The sequence below is a fragment of the Macrotis lagotis genome, chromosome X (assembly GCF_037893015.1).
Source record: "Macrotis lagotis isolate mMagLag1 chromosome X, bilby.v1.9.chrom.fasta, whole genome shotgun sequence".
NCBI lineage: Eukaryota > Metazoa > Chordata > Mammalia > Peramelemorphia > Peramelidae > Macrotis > Macrotis lagotis.
In genome coordinates, this window is record NC_133666.1 from 639,849,062 (window position 1) to 639,865,937 (window position 16,876).

General features: G+C 35.9%; 1 protein-coding gene and 1 long non-coding RNA gene across 5 annotated transcripts in view; one reads left to right on the forward strand and one right to left on the reverse strand.

The window, feature by feature from the left end:
* Positions 1 to 16,876, forward strand: part of LOC141500836 (cytochrome P450 4F2-like) — a 50,367-nt gene that overhangs the window by 24,438 nt on the left and 9,053 nt on the right. For all 4 annotated transcript variants that reach the window (XM_074204323.1, XM_074204322.1, XM_074204325.1 and 1 more), the window contains 3 exons: positions 8,476 to 8,620; positions 15,999 to 16,052; positions 16,373 to 16,500. In XM_074204323.1, the coding sequence (XP_074060424.1) occupies positions 8,476 to 8,620; positions 15,999 to 16,052; positions 16,373 to 16,500 (327 nt within the window). The remainder of the gene's footprint in view (positions 1 to 8,475; positions 8,621 to 15,998; positions 16,053 to 16,372; positions 16,501 to 16,876) is intronic.
* On the reverse strand, positions 904 to 13,748 carry LOC141500839 (uncharacterized). The gene is made up of 3 exons (XR_012472051.1): positions 13,496 to 13,748; positions 6,910 to 7,093; positions 904 to 1,687 (listed from the first exon to the last, which is right to left on the reverse strand). It is a non-coding gene; the product is annotated as an uncharacterized LOC141500839 (long non-coding RNA).

A 16,876-nucleotide genomic window follows, 5' to 3' on the forward strand; every position in this document is an offset into this window, starting at 1 on the left:
ATATCACTTACCTAAAACCTTAATTAGTCTCTCTGCAGTTTCCTTTGATTTTTTTTCTAGTTTTGTTCACTTGGAGGCAGGCAGAGTAAATCTCCCTTTTCTTCCAGCTATTCAGATGGCTCCCATTTTTCTTTTCTTTTCTTTTTTTGTAGTTTTAAAAAAAAGTTTATTTAGTATTTTCCCCCAATTTCATGTAAAAATAAAATTTAACATTCATTTTGAAAACTTTGAGTTTCAAATTCTCTTCCTTTCTTCTTCCTCCACTCCCCTCCTAGAGAAAGCAAGCAACTCGATATAGGCTATGCATGTGTAGTCATGCAAAACATTTCCAGAATGGTAATGTTGTGAAAGAAAACATAGGGAAAAACCTTCAAGAAAAATGAAGTTAAAAGAATAAAGTATGCTTCAATCTGTATTCAGACACCACCAGCTCTTTCTGTGGGGATGGATAACATTTTTCATCATAAATCCTTCAGATTATCGTGGATCACTGTATTGCTGAGAATAGCTATGCCATTCACAATTGATCAGCTCACAATATTGCTGTTATTTTCTATATGGGGCATTTTACTTTTCATCAGTTCATGTGTCTCTCCAGAGTTTTGAGATGAATGTATATATATGTGTTTGTATATAAATACTGCATATGCATATATATATATATATATATATATATATCTAACCTATACCTATCTCTTTGACAGACACTGTAGATAGATTCAGAATTAAGTAGCTGAATGAGAGCAGAATATATTGCCTTTGGAAAACTGTCATATTTATTCAATGACTAAATTCCCAGAAAACAAAGATCCACCTTTTAATATGATTACTATATGAATGTTATATGGTTGTGAGTTGTGAAACATTGTAGCCTCTTAGAATTGAAAGTATCACTGAGGGAAATAGGCACGCAGTAGGCCTGAGTAGGCTGCAAAATATTAGAAAATAAACTATGAAGGAGATTTGGAGAAAATGGTGCTGTTAAAGAAATTTATGATAGAAAGAAAGATGAGGTGATTATTTGGAAAGAGTAAGACAAAATTTGCCTGTGAGTTCTTCTGATACCTTTAATGTCAAGAGAAATCAATGAAGACTCCCAGAATATTGGGTAGACCCTTGGTACAAGACATGAATAAGAGTAACAGAATGAACAGGTATGGATTAATTGTAATCTACAATAAGAAAGGATGTTCCAATCAATGAAATCACTAAATCATTTGATTATTTGAGAAATTTTTTATGTGTGAACTTTTTGTGTCTTGACTGCTAATTCGAGTGTGTAAGTGGGGATCTCTAAACTCAACATGGTCTAGAAATCCAATTATTATTGTGGCTAAACAGGAACCTAGAAAAACAGCAGCATGACATCAGCAAAAGCATTTAATTAGTATAGAAAGTGATTGTTTGGAATACAAATGTAATTATTAGAAATATTTTTGCTAAAATGGGTATGCTTCTACTTTCCTTTTGCCCATTATAGCCTAATAATAAATTCTTTCCATTTATTGCTTTCTCACATCTCCCTATTCCTACTTTCAAGATTCCTGCTTTCAGGTTAAGCCTTCTTGCCCCTGAGAGACTTGCTTCATCACTCTCCCAGTTGCTTGCAGCTCTTCCCTTTGTATAGCCATTGACATAAAATGTCTGTTTCCACCGGGCATGAACCTCAATGATCCAGTTTCTTCATCTGTAAAAGGGGAACAAGCAACAGTAGTGAAACAAGGATAATCTCCTTTAAATCAAAATAAAACCAGGAATTTGAGTAGATTAGCCAGAAGGGGGCACTGTGACCCAAACCATGACATCTAAATCTGAGCAGGGGAGGGGTAAGGAGTGGATGTTATCATATAGGGCTGAAGGCTAGGGGAAAATAATTCCTTGTGGGTTAAGTATCCTTTCAATTCCAATATTCTCTGGTCTAAACTCCTTCCAATTCTGATTTCATTTCTATTTATGATGGAAGATGCTGTATCACCAAGTACTTAGCGCATAATACATGTGCTTAAATTAAATATTTATTGACATTGACTTAAGAACTGGTCATTTTCTGATATTCTGATATTCTTTTCACCTCTCAATGTCTTTGTTGGCCAACCTAAGCTTCCTTCTAACTCCAGTTCTAATGTCCTGAATCTGAAAATCTATGATTTCATAGGATCAAATTAAATAGGTTAGGTAAACATAGGGCTGTGATAAGGTAAATTCTGGAGGTGATCTCCTGCTATTTCCCTTGTTTAATTGTTTTGGGACTCCAGTTAGTTTTTGAGCATTCTGTTCCTATTTTCTGTTTTTTTTTCTTCCTTCCTCTCTATACATCTTATCCATTAATCAATTAATAAAAAATTGTTAAAAGTTCCTGTTAAAGTCATCATGTTAGTCACTGAGGATGCAAAAAGAAAAATAAAATACTCCCTTGCCCTCAAGGAGCTTGCATGTTAATAAGCAATAACAATAGCAGTAATTAAATTTATATAGCTCCTATTTTAACCAGACACTGTGCTAAGTACTTTACAAATGTTATTTCCTTTGATCCTTATAATAACCTTGGGAAGTAGACTAATATCCTCATTATATAGTACTATTTCTATCCTCATTATAGAGTTGAGACAAAAAGTAATTAAGTGGCTGATTCAAGGTTACATAGCCAGCAGGTGTCTGAGGAAGGATTTGAACTTGGGTTCTCTAACTCCAGGCCGGAGGATTTTATCTTCTTTGCCACTACCTGCCTCAGATGGAAAAATATATACTTATATGAGACTTATGTAATCTCTCTATATGGTAAATTTTTGGAATAAAGGCAGTGGTAGCTGGGGAGTGGGGGAGAATCAGGAAAAGCTTTATGTAGAAGGTGATATGCTGAGTTTTGAAGGAAGGACCTTACTGTAGCTTACTCATGCCTACTGTGTGCCTATTTCCCTTCAGTGATACTTTCAATTCTAAGAGGCTACATTTCACAACTCATAATCATATAACATTCATGTAATAATCATATTAAAAGGTGAACCTTTGTTTTCTGGGAATTTAGTCATTGAATAATAAGAAGGAGAGATGATAAAAGGGTGTGTATCCAGGCATGAGGGACAGGCAGTGGAAAGACATGTAGCTGGGAAAAAATGAGGAATAATAAAGAAAGCTACTTTGATTAGTCTCTATAGTGTGTAGCAAGGAGTAATGTGTAGTTTGGCTGGAAATATAAGTTAGGACCTGGTTATGAAGAACTTTATTAGGCAAATAGAGGTAATAGGGAGCCACTGCAGTTTACTGAGTAGAAGAGTGACATAGTTAGATTCTTAGCCTCTTATTGCTCATTGTAGTGTTCCTCATTGCTCCCAGAATAAAAGGCAAATTCTCATTTAATATGCAAAAACCTTCATAATCTAAGAGATAGTGTGTTTTAATAAAGAGAAAGGACATAATTAGGAAGACCTGTGTTCAAGACTCATCTCTGATCCATACTGGCTTTGTAATGCTGACAAGTCCCTGCAGGACAAAACAGAAGGGCACTATTTCTGAAGAAACAATCTGTTCCACAGGAATGGGTAGCTTGGGGACACTGCCCCCCTCAAATGTCACTAGCTCTAATTCTATCTATATTCATACTTCTTCAGTTCTTTCACTGGAGATGATCCATGCCATTCTTTCCCTTTCCCCATTCCCTAATCCAGTAGGTGAAGGCAGTAGGGCTAGTCTGTGTCAGTGAAATCTGGGTATTTTCTTTGTCTAATGAGTAATGAGAAATGAGGACAAGGACTCAGAAAATTTGACTCTAATCATGCCTTGGCAAGTAAGTGACCAGGGATCTGGGGACTGTCAGTTGAATCTTGGCTTCCATGCAGCCTGGGGATTGGGGCCAGGTACCACTTAAACCAGTTTTTACCCACTCATTGTCTCTTTACTTGGCAGTACCCCGGTATTCCCAGACTGTAAACTTCTGATTTGCATGGGCACTAGGAGATTCCTCCCTGAGCTCTTCCGTCTTGGATTCAATTACAGGTTCACAGGACCAGTCTTAACACCCCCCAAGCAAAATCTGGCACTAGACTATTTCATTTCACTCTCTTTAGCTCATTCTATGTTCCAGTTGAACTTACTTAATTACTGTAGACCTTGGCGTCCCAATTCCTGTTAAACCTTTGAATTGTCCTTTTCCTGTCTATTTCTGGGTATCCTTAATATCCTTTCAGACTCTATTCATGGATCACTTTCTAGAGGAACTAATGAGTTCTTCCTCCTTGAATTATCTTGTAGCTCTTGATCTCTGTACAATGCTATAATCTGGATGCTCTTTGAGGGCAGGAACTGTTTCTGAATTGATTTTATATTAGCATGATGTTTATATGTTACAGGTGATTGTTGTTATTCAGCCATTTCAGTTGTGTCCCACTCTTTGTGAGTCATTTGAAGTTTTCTTGGTAGAGTTATAGTAGTGTTTGGCATTTCCTTCTCCAGCTCATTTTACAGATGAGGAAAGCCAAAAGGGTGAAGTGACTTGCCTGAAGTAACAAAACTAGTTGGTGTCTGAGGTTGGATTTGAACTCAGGAAGATAATTCTTCCTGACTCCAAGCCTGGCACTCTAACTACTGAGCCATCTAGTTACCCTATGTTGTAGATATTTCATAAAATTGTAAAATGACAGAATTTCAGAGTTGGAAGGGACTATGGAGACCATCAAGTTTCATCAAACTAAAAAAGAGTTCTTTAAAATTTTTAAAATATTTTTCTCCAATTGCATGTAAAAATAATTTTTACATTTTATAAAAATTTTGCATTTCAAATTATCTCCTCCCTTTTCACCATTCCTCCTCCCTGAGGTGATAAACAATTTTATATAGGTTATACATGTGCAGCCATGCAAAACATTTTCATATTAATCATGTTGTGAAGAAAAACACAGTTCAAAAGAAAAAAAAAACTTATGAATGAATAAAGAAAATGAAAAATAGTATCATTCTATCTACATTCAGACTCCTTCAGTTCTTTCACTGGAGATGGTCCATGAGGCCCTTGGAAATGTATTCTTGAGAAAAACTAAGTCATTCCCAGTTGATCATCCTACAAGTTTGCTATTACTATATATGATGTTCTCCTTATTCTGCTCACTTCACTTTACTTTAGAGTCTTTCCCCAGGTTTTTCTGAAATCATCCTGCTTATCATTTCTAATAGCACAAAAGTATTCCATTGTAATCATAAATCACAACTTAATCAATTATTCCCCAATTGATGGACATCCCCTGAATTTCAAATTTGCAGCCATACCAAAAAAGGTTATTATAATTTTTTTTGTACAAGGGTCCTTTTCTTTTTTTCCCCTCCTAATCTCTTTTGGCATACAGATTTATTAGTGATATTCCTTGATCAAAGGAATAAGGGCACTTTTTATAGCATTAAGGGCATTTTTATAGCCCTTTGGATGTAAGTATCAAGTGTCTGAGGCTGAATTTGAACTCAGGTCCAACTGCTTTTCAGAACCACCAAGCTGCCCCCCACCTCATAATTTCACCAACAATGAATGTGTATCAATTTTTCAACATCTCCTCCAACTTGTATCATTTTTCTGAGAAAGATCTCTGTACAGCAAATGCAACCTATAGTCATTCAGCTGTCATGTGAAAAATAATCCCACTGAGTCCTTATAGTAGCAATACCATAATGCAGAGTTTCCAGTAGTTAAAACATGGGTTTTTATTATACTTAAGCACAGATTTAGAACTCAGGAAAAATAGCTGAATGCTGATTCTAATGTTCTAAATTCTAAAGTTTTTAATAGTTTAAAATTACATTGGAGAGATAAAATTATTTTTTTCTATAAAGCAGTCTTGTCTATCTCTTAGGTCAAGCAGAATCATAATTTCATAATCCTGTAAGGAAATGGACCTAGTAAAATAGATTTAGTATACAATCTATAGATAAATTAAATCAAACCACAGATTAAATTAATTTAGAGGTTCACAATGCATTGATTCAGACATGAGATTTATATGGCACAGGTAACCACAGCTTTAGAGCTGGTTTGAATCCTTCCAAAAATAAAATTTCTTAAATTGGGGATCTTAAACTAATATTTATAGATGTTATATTTCTTCCTTTCTCTCTTTTGGCTTTATGTCTTAGAAATATTTGAGATCTTCAAAAATTTTTAATACCCCATGAGACAGATTTCAGCCAGTCAAATAAACTTCTAACCAGCAAAAATAGTCCTGAACCTTAAATAATAAAAAATAATAATAAAAATCAGCCATTGCTTGATGAACCCTAATAAAGTATGATCACCACTATCTCCTTGGGGCCTTATGTTTGGATACATCAATCCTAGGAAGTTTTCTTTTCGTTAAAAGTAAATTTGAGGGGCAACTAGTGGATAAAGCATCGGCCCTGGAGTCAGGAGTACCTGGGTTCAAATCTGGTCTCAGACGCTTAATAATTACCTAGCTGTGTGGCCTTGGGCAAGCCACTTAACCCTGTTTGCCTTGCAAAAAAAAATCCATAATGATCTTCTCCCCCCAAGAAACATTGTACTATCTGTTGGGGCACCCCTGTCTTTTTTTTAGGTTATTTTTTGCAAGGCAATGAGATTAAGTGACTTGCCCAAGGCCACACAGCTAGATAATTATTAAGTGTCTGAGGTTGGATTTGAACTCAGGTCCTCCTGACTCCAGGGCCAGTGCTCCATCCACTGCACCACCTAGCCACCCCAAGGCATCCCCTTTTCTTTCCTCTCTCTCCATCCCACCCCATGCCACCAATCAACTGTGAATAAGGGACTCAGAACTTCTGAACCTTTGGAATTCACGGAATAGTTTCTCAGGATAAAGTGGGACACAATTATTTAGGTACTGATACTTATTCACTGAAAACCACATGAGCACAAACACAAAAGAGGCAACTTTAAAGTCCAGATTCACTTACCCAGGGACTCCATCTTCTCCCGTAGGGTAATGTACAACGAGACCACCAACTCTGGGTATCCATGCAAGGACATGTACTTTAGCTGCCATATGCTGTGAGCACATGGTGGTGAAGGGGTAGAAAAGAGTGAAATGCAATTCGATCTGCCCTCTTCACAGGAAGGGTTAGAGTTTCATAATGCCAGCTAAAGGGATATAAGAAGACAGATCAAGAGAGACAGAGTCATTGTCCTTTTCAAGATCCATTATTCCTTTGACTGTTCTGGGTCAGGGGCTATTGCCAATCCTGAAGTATTCAGCGCACAAGTCACTCACATGTGGACAGTTAGAAGTAGAAAACAAATCTTTGCACATGTTCTGTGTAACCTCCATTATATTTCAAAATAGGATTACATATATGTAGGATCTTCCTTCCTTCCTTCCTTCCTTCCTTCCTTCCTTCCTTCCTTCCTTCCTTCCTTCCTTCCTTCCTTCCTTCCTTCCTTCTTTTCCTTTCTTTTAGGGTCTATAATTAGGATGTGCAAGTTTAGAGAACCCACCCCAGGTGTTCACATGTACCATCTGTGCCAACTTGTGGTAGATGCTGAGCTCATATTGTTCTGATAAGTAACAGTCAGATACACTCTGATTTGCCTCTAACATAGTGATGTCGTTTTGGTCAAGGACAAGAACAAATAACCAGGATAATTAGGTCAAAGAATATGGACTATTTAGTGATTTTTCTTGGATATTTATAAACTGTTTAGAATGATTGAATCAATTCACAGTTCTGCCAACAGTGTATTATTGTTCCTGTTTTCCCACAACATTGAATGCTCTTGTAATCATCTTTTCCATGTTGATAAATGAAACTACAGCATTTTATTCATTTATTATTACTAATTTGGAGAAATTTTCATATTTGTTGATCATCTTCATTTATTCTTAAAACTGTTGGTATCTTTTGATCACTTATTTATTGAGGGAATGGATCTTGGTCCTATATATTTATGTCAGTTTTCTGTATATCTTGGAAATCATATGTTTATCTGAGGAACTGGATGTAAAGCTTTTTTTCCATTTTGTAGATTGTCTTTATTGAAGGGCTATCATGGTGTGGAAACCATGGAAGAGAAATTAGAATTGTCTTGCTTGATCACAGGGGGCAGAACTAGGAATAGTATGGATGGAAAGCAAAGAGAATCTATTCTAGGCTTTAAATTAGGTAAAACTTCCTTTCAATAATGCCTATCTCAATCTGGAATGACTCTCTAGAAACAGTAGAAGGTCTTCAAGAAGAAATATAAGGACTATTTGTTGAGTATATTATCCGGGAGATTTTTGTTTAAATATGTGTTAGATAGTCTCTAGGGTCCCTACAATGCTGACATTCTGTCCAGATTTGGACTCTTTCTGTGATATAGGTTTCATTATCCTCTCCCACTGGTTGCATGAGGGAGATGATCCTCAGAAAACTCATGCTTCTGTACCCATTTGGGAATCCTCAGTCTTTTCCTGACCATAAGAGGTTAGACTTTTCCTGAAAAGCTATTTGAAAGTGCTGACTTTCCTGTTTCATTCTTTACAGATCAAACCCTCTGAGGAAGGCCTGCAGTATGTTGCTAAAATTGTGACCACTTTCAAGTACATCTTTCTATTGTGGGGTGGACCCTTATACCCAATTATTTTCATCTGCCACCCAGACTACATCAAACCTCTTATATCAGCTTCAGGTATGGAATTCCCCAAGATCATGGTTATATCATGATCTGCCCCCTCAGCTATTCACCAATTCTCCCACTGATGTACATGATCAAAGAACACCTTATAAGGTGAGAAAATAGATAATTGACTTCAAGAATTTAGTTTCTCCTTGAGACAGACTGCAGCAAGAATTACTAAATGTAAAAATGAAGGAATAGGAAAAGTTTGAGGAACAGAAATGTGATGGAAGGGGAAGAAAAGGGAGGGAATAGTGGAAAAATAAAATAGGGACATGGAAGTAAAAGAAGTTAGAAGTAATGAGAAGTTGAAAGAAGGAAGGAAAATAGTGATGAAGGATTTAATCATAGGAAGTTTCATCCAATACCCAAAGTGTTTAGTATGCAGAGGAAAGTCAGGAATCAGTTAGTAATAAACATTGATCAAGGACCTATATTTGCCAGACAGTGTGCTAAACACTAAGGATGCAAAGAAAGGTGAAATACTGTTCCTGTTATATATCTCTACCTATATCTTTATCTATATATTTGTCCCTATACTTTATCTATATCCATATCTACATGTATACTTATATCTGTATCTATCTGTATTTGTATCTGTATGTGTCTGTATTTATATCCATATTTATGTTTATATCTATAATCTATATCTACATCTATCTATATCCACATATACAGCAATATTTATATATATTACTATCCATATGTATATCTATGTCTGAATTTATATCATATCTATGCCTATATCTACATCTATATCTATAACTACATCTATATCTATATCCTTATCTGTGTCTGTATCTGTATTGCATTTGTATCTATGTGTCCTTATCTATATTTATGACCATATCTATACATGTACCTATATCTATATCCATATATACCCATATCTATATCCATATCTATATATCCATAACTATGTCTACAGTTATATCCATATCCACATCTATATCCATTTCTGTGCCTATATCTGTAGCTAAATTTATTTATAGAAATATCTATTTCTCTATATATGTATATTTAAAATAAGTTGAAATCAGTATTCCAGGGGAGGCTAGAATTAAGGTGACTTGGAAAGGCTTCCTGTGTAGTAGGTGAGATTTTAGCTGTGACTTGTAGGAAGCTAGAGAAGCCACAAGGTGGAGTCACAAGGAAGGAGAGTATTGTAGGAATGGGAGATGGTTGAAGTTGGGGAAAGTATCTTGTCTAAGGTTCAGCTCCCTGTGTCAGTGAAGTGCAGATCACCAGGAGAGGAGATAAAGGAAACCGCTAATGGGATGGAGGGCAGCTTGTGAAGGGCCTTGAATGCAAAGCAGAGAGTATTATAAATTCTGGTTCAAAGAAGGCAGGGGGAACCCCCAATTCTCCTCTTTTATCCACTCCCTGATCTTTGCTTCCTACCTCCTTTCTCAAGGGGAAGATGTCTCAGAGCTGGAAGAATTTTAGAACTGGACAGGACCATAGCCAACAAAAACAAAGTCACCACTGTCCATTTTAGCTTCACTGGGGTTTAAACTGTGGATGGATGATTAATATACTTAAAAATAAAATAGAAGCAAAAGGGGAACCTACATTTCTTTTTTTGGTAAATTGTCTATGGAGTTGAAAGACCCCTGGCTTTTCCCTAGAATTAAAACTAATGTTTTTAAGAAAATTATTTTAAACTTAAATACAAAATAAGGAAAAAAAAAAAAACCTTTTCCATGAACACAACAGAACACAAGAGGATTCAATATAAAGTAATACATTTCTATTTCAAGAAAACCTATATAATAAATATTATGCATTGTTTTCAAAACTATCCAGCTTTCCTTTGCTTCCTGATATGTTTTCTTGCCTCTGCTGTGCACTTTTTACTCTACCCCCACACTTCTCCAAGGAAGCAACAATCTAGTATATATATATACATATATATATATATATTAATATATATATGATATACATAGGTACCTATAAATATGCTCATATATACACATATATATTCATTCACATATATGTAAGACCATAGGGCAGCTAGGTGGTGCAGTGGATAGAGCATTGGCCTTGGAGTCAGGTGGACAGGAGTTTGAATCCTGCCTCAGACATTTGATTTTTACTAGATGTATGACCCTAGGCAAATCATTTAACTCTGATTGTGTCCCACCCAAGACTACCTCCAATCCTCCTGATTCATATCTGACCACTGGATTCTGAAGGTTCAAATCTTATTCACGTGCTTGTCATGACATCACCTCCCTCATCTTGTGGTCTTCGAAAATGAAGGACAAACATTATTGTAAGACCACAGAATGCCTTTTTTCCATTTGTCATCTCTTTCTTGGAAGGTGGATAGCATCTTCCTTCATAAGATTGTCTTGCCATATTTTACTAAATGAACAAGCTACGCACAAGCAATATTTGGATCAAATGTTGTATCTATCTGAGAGATTATCTATGAAAGTTTTTATCCAATTTTCTACATTGCTTCTATTCTTGGTTGCATGACAAGAAAATTTAGTTTCATAATTTCATCAAAATTATACATTTTATACTTTAACAATTCTCTCAACTTATAATATGGCTTAAGGTCTGATACTATTGAATCTGTTTCCTTGACATCTTTTTCTCCTTGGTTTCTTTGAAGTTCCTAAACTTTTGTTCTTCCAAATGAATTTTTTTCTAACATCATGAGATAATTTTTTTTCGTAATCTGTTCACCTTATTGTAATTTTATTTTTTATTCATAATTATTTTATTTTTGTACAAATGATGTTTTTATACATTATTAAAATATTCTTGTTTAGGAGTAAACATAATACCCCCTCCCCCCCAAAAAATATAGACCCTCATGAGCAATAAAGTAAGGGAAAGAGGAAAAATTTTAAATTAAAATTTTTTTAAAAGTAATTTAATTGGGAAGGCATTACATAAATCTGTTAGTCAGGTAAACTTGTCATTTTTTTACTAAATTGAGCAATAAATATTACTTCAATCATTTAAATCTAATTTAATTTGTATAAAAAGTATTTCATATTTATATTTGAATAGTTCCTGTGTCTGTTTTGGCAGGTATGCTCTCAGGTATTTTATGCTGTCTAATTATTATCAGTATAAGAACTTTGGAATTGATTGGGCAGGATGGGAGACACTGGCACAAGACTGCCCGATGTGGTGTGCTCTCATCAGAGAGGGTGCTGTGCTCCATGAGCAAAGTAGGATTGAAATAGCTCAAAGGAATGCACAAATTTAGAGAACCCAGCCCAGGTGTGTTCACATGGGCTATTTGTACTCAACCTGTGATAGAGCATTCTGAACTCATATTGATCTGATCAGACACAGTAAACTTGTCTCTATCATGGCGATATCATTTTAGCCTTCTTTGATAATGAAGGACAAGAACAAAGCTATTATTTTAAACAGTCTAAAACAATATTGAATGATATGGCTGACACACAATAAAGTTTTTTCTTTCGACTAAATCTATTTTTACTTTGTCTGAGATCATGATTATGATTCCTACTTTTTTTAACATAATAAATTCTACTCTTGACCATTTTTATATTTGTCTGTATGTCTAATTTTTATGGTATTTCCTGAAAGCAACATTGTTGAATTAAAATTTTAAATTTGCTGTCAGTTTCCATTTTGGGGTAAATTCATCCCATTCATATTCTAAGATATAACTACTTGTATATTTACAACATTTTCTCCTATTTTTCCTCACTCTCCTTTTCACTGTTCCTATTCCTTTTCATTCCTCTGTTTTACTTCTATCTACTTCCTTGTCCTTCTATTCCTTACACTACCCATCCCTCCAAGAATTTCTCCTTTACCCTCTCACCCTAATCTATCCCCTTGGCCCTCTTATTTCTGAATTTAGAAGATTTTTATACCCTTGTAGTTGCATATGGTTTTTGTTGTTATTGTAGTTATTACTCCCAATATTTTTGCCTTAACTTGAGTGGCTATAATTTTCCTATAAGTTTTCCTCCTGAGATCTATTTCAGGGATCAGTGGATTTTTCTATTTTTGCTTTGTCTTCTTGTTCTAAAACTTTAGAGCATTTTTTCCTTGAAAATTTCTTGTAATATTGTATTCCTTTTTTAATCATAATTTTCAGTTCAACTGAATTCAGTTTGGCTATTCTTATATTATTTCTCTTTGATCTGTTGTTTAGATTATCTATTTTTTAATGAGATGTTTCACATTTTCTTCTATTTTTTTATTCTTTTGATTTTGTTTTATTATTTCTTTGTGTCTCAGAATGTCATTAAGTTCCCATTGCCCAATTCTAGTTTTCAGGGAATTACTTTCTTCCTTATGTTTTTGATTCCCTGTTTTAAGTTGTTGACCTTTCATAATTTTTCTTGATTTTCTTGGATTGCTTTTATTTTTTCTTCTTCTAATTTTTCTTTGCTCTCTCTTACTTGATTTTTAAAATATTTTAAAAAGTTCTTCTAAGAAATCTTTTTGAATTTGGGACAAATTGATGTTTCTCATTGAAAAGGAGGGGGTGGCTTTTTTAGCTTTATTATCCATTGAATGTCAATTGAAATTTTCTTTAAACCCATAACAGCCATCTATGATTGAGGACTTTTCTTTTGTTTGCTCATTTTTAGATTAATTAATTTATTGTTTTATTTTCTTTTTTAGTAGCTATTAGTGTGATCTTGTCCTAGATTAGTTTCTGAGGTCTGTTCCAGGGCTCCACCTTGAACTCTCTTCTCCATTTCTAAACCACAACTAGAGTCACCAGTTTAGATGTCTGGCAAATGATCTTACTCTCTCTCATCACTCTGGTAACTGCAAAATATAGCTAGCCTCTTTGACCTGGAACTGAAACTAGGGACTCTGCCCTTCTGCAAGTGCCCACTTGCAAGGTACCCACCCCTCTGTGACTGCACTCACCAGGTATGTGCAAGTTCCTTCTCCTTCCCAATCTGGATGAATCTGTTAGTACACCTATGCTTGGTGTCCTTCAACAGTGTAAGTTTCCTCCTCATCAGATTCCCTTCTCCCTCCTCCACTATCTTCAGATGAAAGTTTTTAAGTCTGAGGTTGTCTCCCCAGCTCAGCTGCCTCCAGGCTTTATTGTTTGTTGATTCTGCAGAGTTGTCTTGGAGGTGTTTCCTGGCATCTTCTCTGTCTTAGGAAAACAATTTTCTTTACCCTGATTTTTTAAAAAAAATAATTTCTACACTCCCACTGTGTTGATGTTCTGTGTTTTTCTGTGGAGGAAATTTGGAGAGATGGAAGTTTTCTGACCTATTCTGCCATCTTCCCAGAATCCTCTTGTTTTTTTAACACTAATATTCTGCTGGTGGTACCATGTGACCATGAATCACAAAATATTGCATAAATACCACCATATTTTTATGTACATGATATATATGTATATATTTTCTATGTACTTATGACTCTTACAAACTCACACTTGCCTCCTTCCTCATCTAACAGGATATAAGTTTTTCAAGAGCAGGAATTATTTTTTATGTTATTTAATTTTATTTTTTCAATTACATGCAAAGATAATTTTAAACATTCAGTTTTGTAAGCTTTTAAGTTCCATATTTTTCTGCCTCCCTCCTTACCCTCTCTCTTCCCCATAACAGTGAGTAATCTGATAAAAACCCTAAAAACAAAAAAACCCAATAGCCTTGCCTTTAAGGAGTTGATATTTTAATGAAAGAAAAGGGGAGAGGAACATGAGGGAATGAAGATTCAGAAGTCAAGTTAGAAGTGGAATCAAAGATGGAAAGTCTGGGGTCCCCTTCAAAATGGAGGTCTAGATATCAGTCATGGGAGAAAGGGAACCACAGAGATGGAGAGATATTAGAGGGTGAGAAGGTTACAGAGAGTGAAGGAAGTACCAGTGTGGGAGAACACTTGAGGTATGAAGAAGTGACAAACAACTGGAAGAATAACTGGGAATTCTTAAGTCAGGAATGCAGAATTATGGGCAATATTGGAAAAGCAAACTTTATTTCTTGATGATCTGGCAGGCCAGGTCTGGGCCCATGTTTGAATGGTGTCTAAGAATAAGAGGACAATTTGGGTCATACCTTGGTCATTGCCAGGGTGGTTTGGGTCAAATTTGGGACCATCTTTGGGATTTGTCCGGGTAACACATCAGATTTTGTTCAATTATTCTCCCACATTAAGCCTTCTGCTCTTGCCCTCTACCCAACTTTATTCTATTTTTCACCCTGATCTCGATTGTTGTCCTTAGGAGATTTTTTTAAGAAAGATTTTATTTATTTTGAGTTTTACAATTTCCCCCCAATTTTGCTTCCCTCCCCCCCCCCCCACAGAAGACAGTCTGTTAGTCTTTACATTGTTTCCATGGTATACATTGATCCAAGTTGAATGTGATGAGAGTGAAATCATATCCTTAAGGAAGAAAAATAAAGTATAAGAGATAGCAAAATTACATAATAAGATAACAATTTTTTTCTAAGTTAAAGGTAATAGTCTTTGGTCTTTGTTTAAACTCCGCAATTCTTTCTCTGGATACACATGGTATTTTCCATCACAGATACCACAAAATTATCTTTGATTGTTGCACTGATGGGATGATTAAGTCCATCAAAGTTGCTCATCACCCCCATGTTGCTGTTAGGGTGTACAATGTTTTTCTGGTTCTGCTCATCTCACTCAGCATCAGTTCATGCAAATCCTTCCAGGCTTCTCTGAATTCCCATCCCTCCTGGTTTCTAATAGAACAATAGTGTTTCATGACATACATATGCCACAGTTTGTTAAGCTATTCCCCAACTGAAGGACATTTACTTAATTTCCAATTCTTTGCCACCACAAACAGGGCTGCTATGAATATTTTTGTACAAGTGATCTTTTTTTACCCTTTTTCATAATCTCTTCAGGATATAGACCCAGTAGTGGTATTGCTGGATCAAAGGGTATGCACATTTTTGTTGCCCCTTTGGGTACAATTCCAAACTGCTCTCCAGAAAGGTTGGATGAGTTCATAGCTCCACCAACAATGTATTAGTTTCCAGATTTCCCACATCCCTTCCAACACTGATCATTGTCCTTTCTAGTCATATTGGCCAGTCTGAGAGGCATGAGGTGATACCTCAGAGATGCTTTAATTTGCATTTCTCTAATAAGTAATGATTTAGAGAAATTTTTCATATGACTATGGATCACTTTGATTTCCTCATCTGTAAATTGTCTTTGCATATCCGTCGACCATTTGTCAATTGGGGAATGGTGAGATGCTTGTTTTTGTGTTGGGGATGGGAAATTTCAAAGAAAAGGAAGCTTCAATCCCCTATTTTCCCAGTTTGAGATTGAGTTTTTTTACTTCTCTTGGCTATTTTTGTGACACATTCCTCCCCCTGTTTTCAATCTATTGTTTTTAGTCATTGAAATAACACATATGTCTCAACAGCTAATATTGCACCCAAGGATGAACTTTTCTATGGATTCTTCAAGCCTTGGCTGGGTAAGTGATAGTCAGGGGCAGAAGCACTAGGACTTGAGAAGATACCTGAGGAGAAAATGCCCAAGATGCTTTTGACCATGACGCTCATTGAACTAAAAGGATGATTATTAATGGACCAAGGGGGAATAGAATCTTGGGAGGGTGAGTATTTGGGTAATGAAGGGCTGAGAGCTAGTGGTTGTGGGTGAGGGATTTAAGAATAGGAATAAGTAAACAATTGGTATGTGGGCATGCTGTGGGATTAGTGTATAGGTTCACAGTTCTGAAGTAGTTTATTATTGTGGGCTGGACATGGGCTTCTCCAACCATCTCTTTCCCAGGGGATGGGTTGCTTCTGAGCAAAGGAGACAAATGGAACCGGCATCGTCGCTTGCTGACCCCAGCTTTTCACTTTGACATCCTCAAACCCTACATAAAGATCTTCAACCAGTCCACAGACATCATGCACGTAAGACTGGAAAAATTGTGTGTAGGTGGGAGTAGGAGACTCTAAGAGGCCAAGAGCCTACATGGAGTGAATTCTTACTTAGACCACTTTGTATTACAATAAGTGTGATGATGGCCATGACTACAGCAAGATAATCAAGGCTTTTTCCCTGGGAAAAAAAGGAAATTAGAGGTTGCTGCAATACTCCAGTAGGAATAAATAGACTTTAGGACCTAGTTAGCAAGAATAATGACTTAAAAGAGGAAGCCAACAAAGGTAGACTTGAATAAAGTCTGGCTGGCTGTATTCTGTTCCATGTCCTCAGTCTCAAGTTGTACCATAGTCTCACTTGGGTATCTCCCCTGATCCTCAAATGATGGTGCTTTTAGTCTATGTT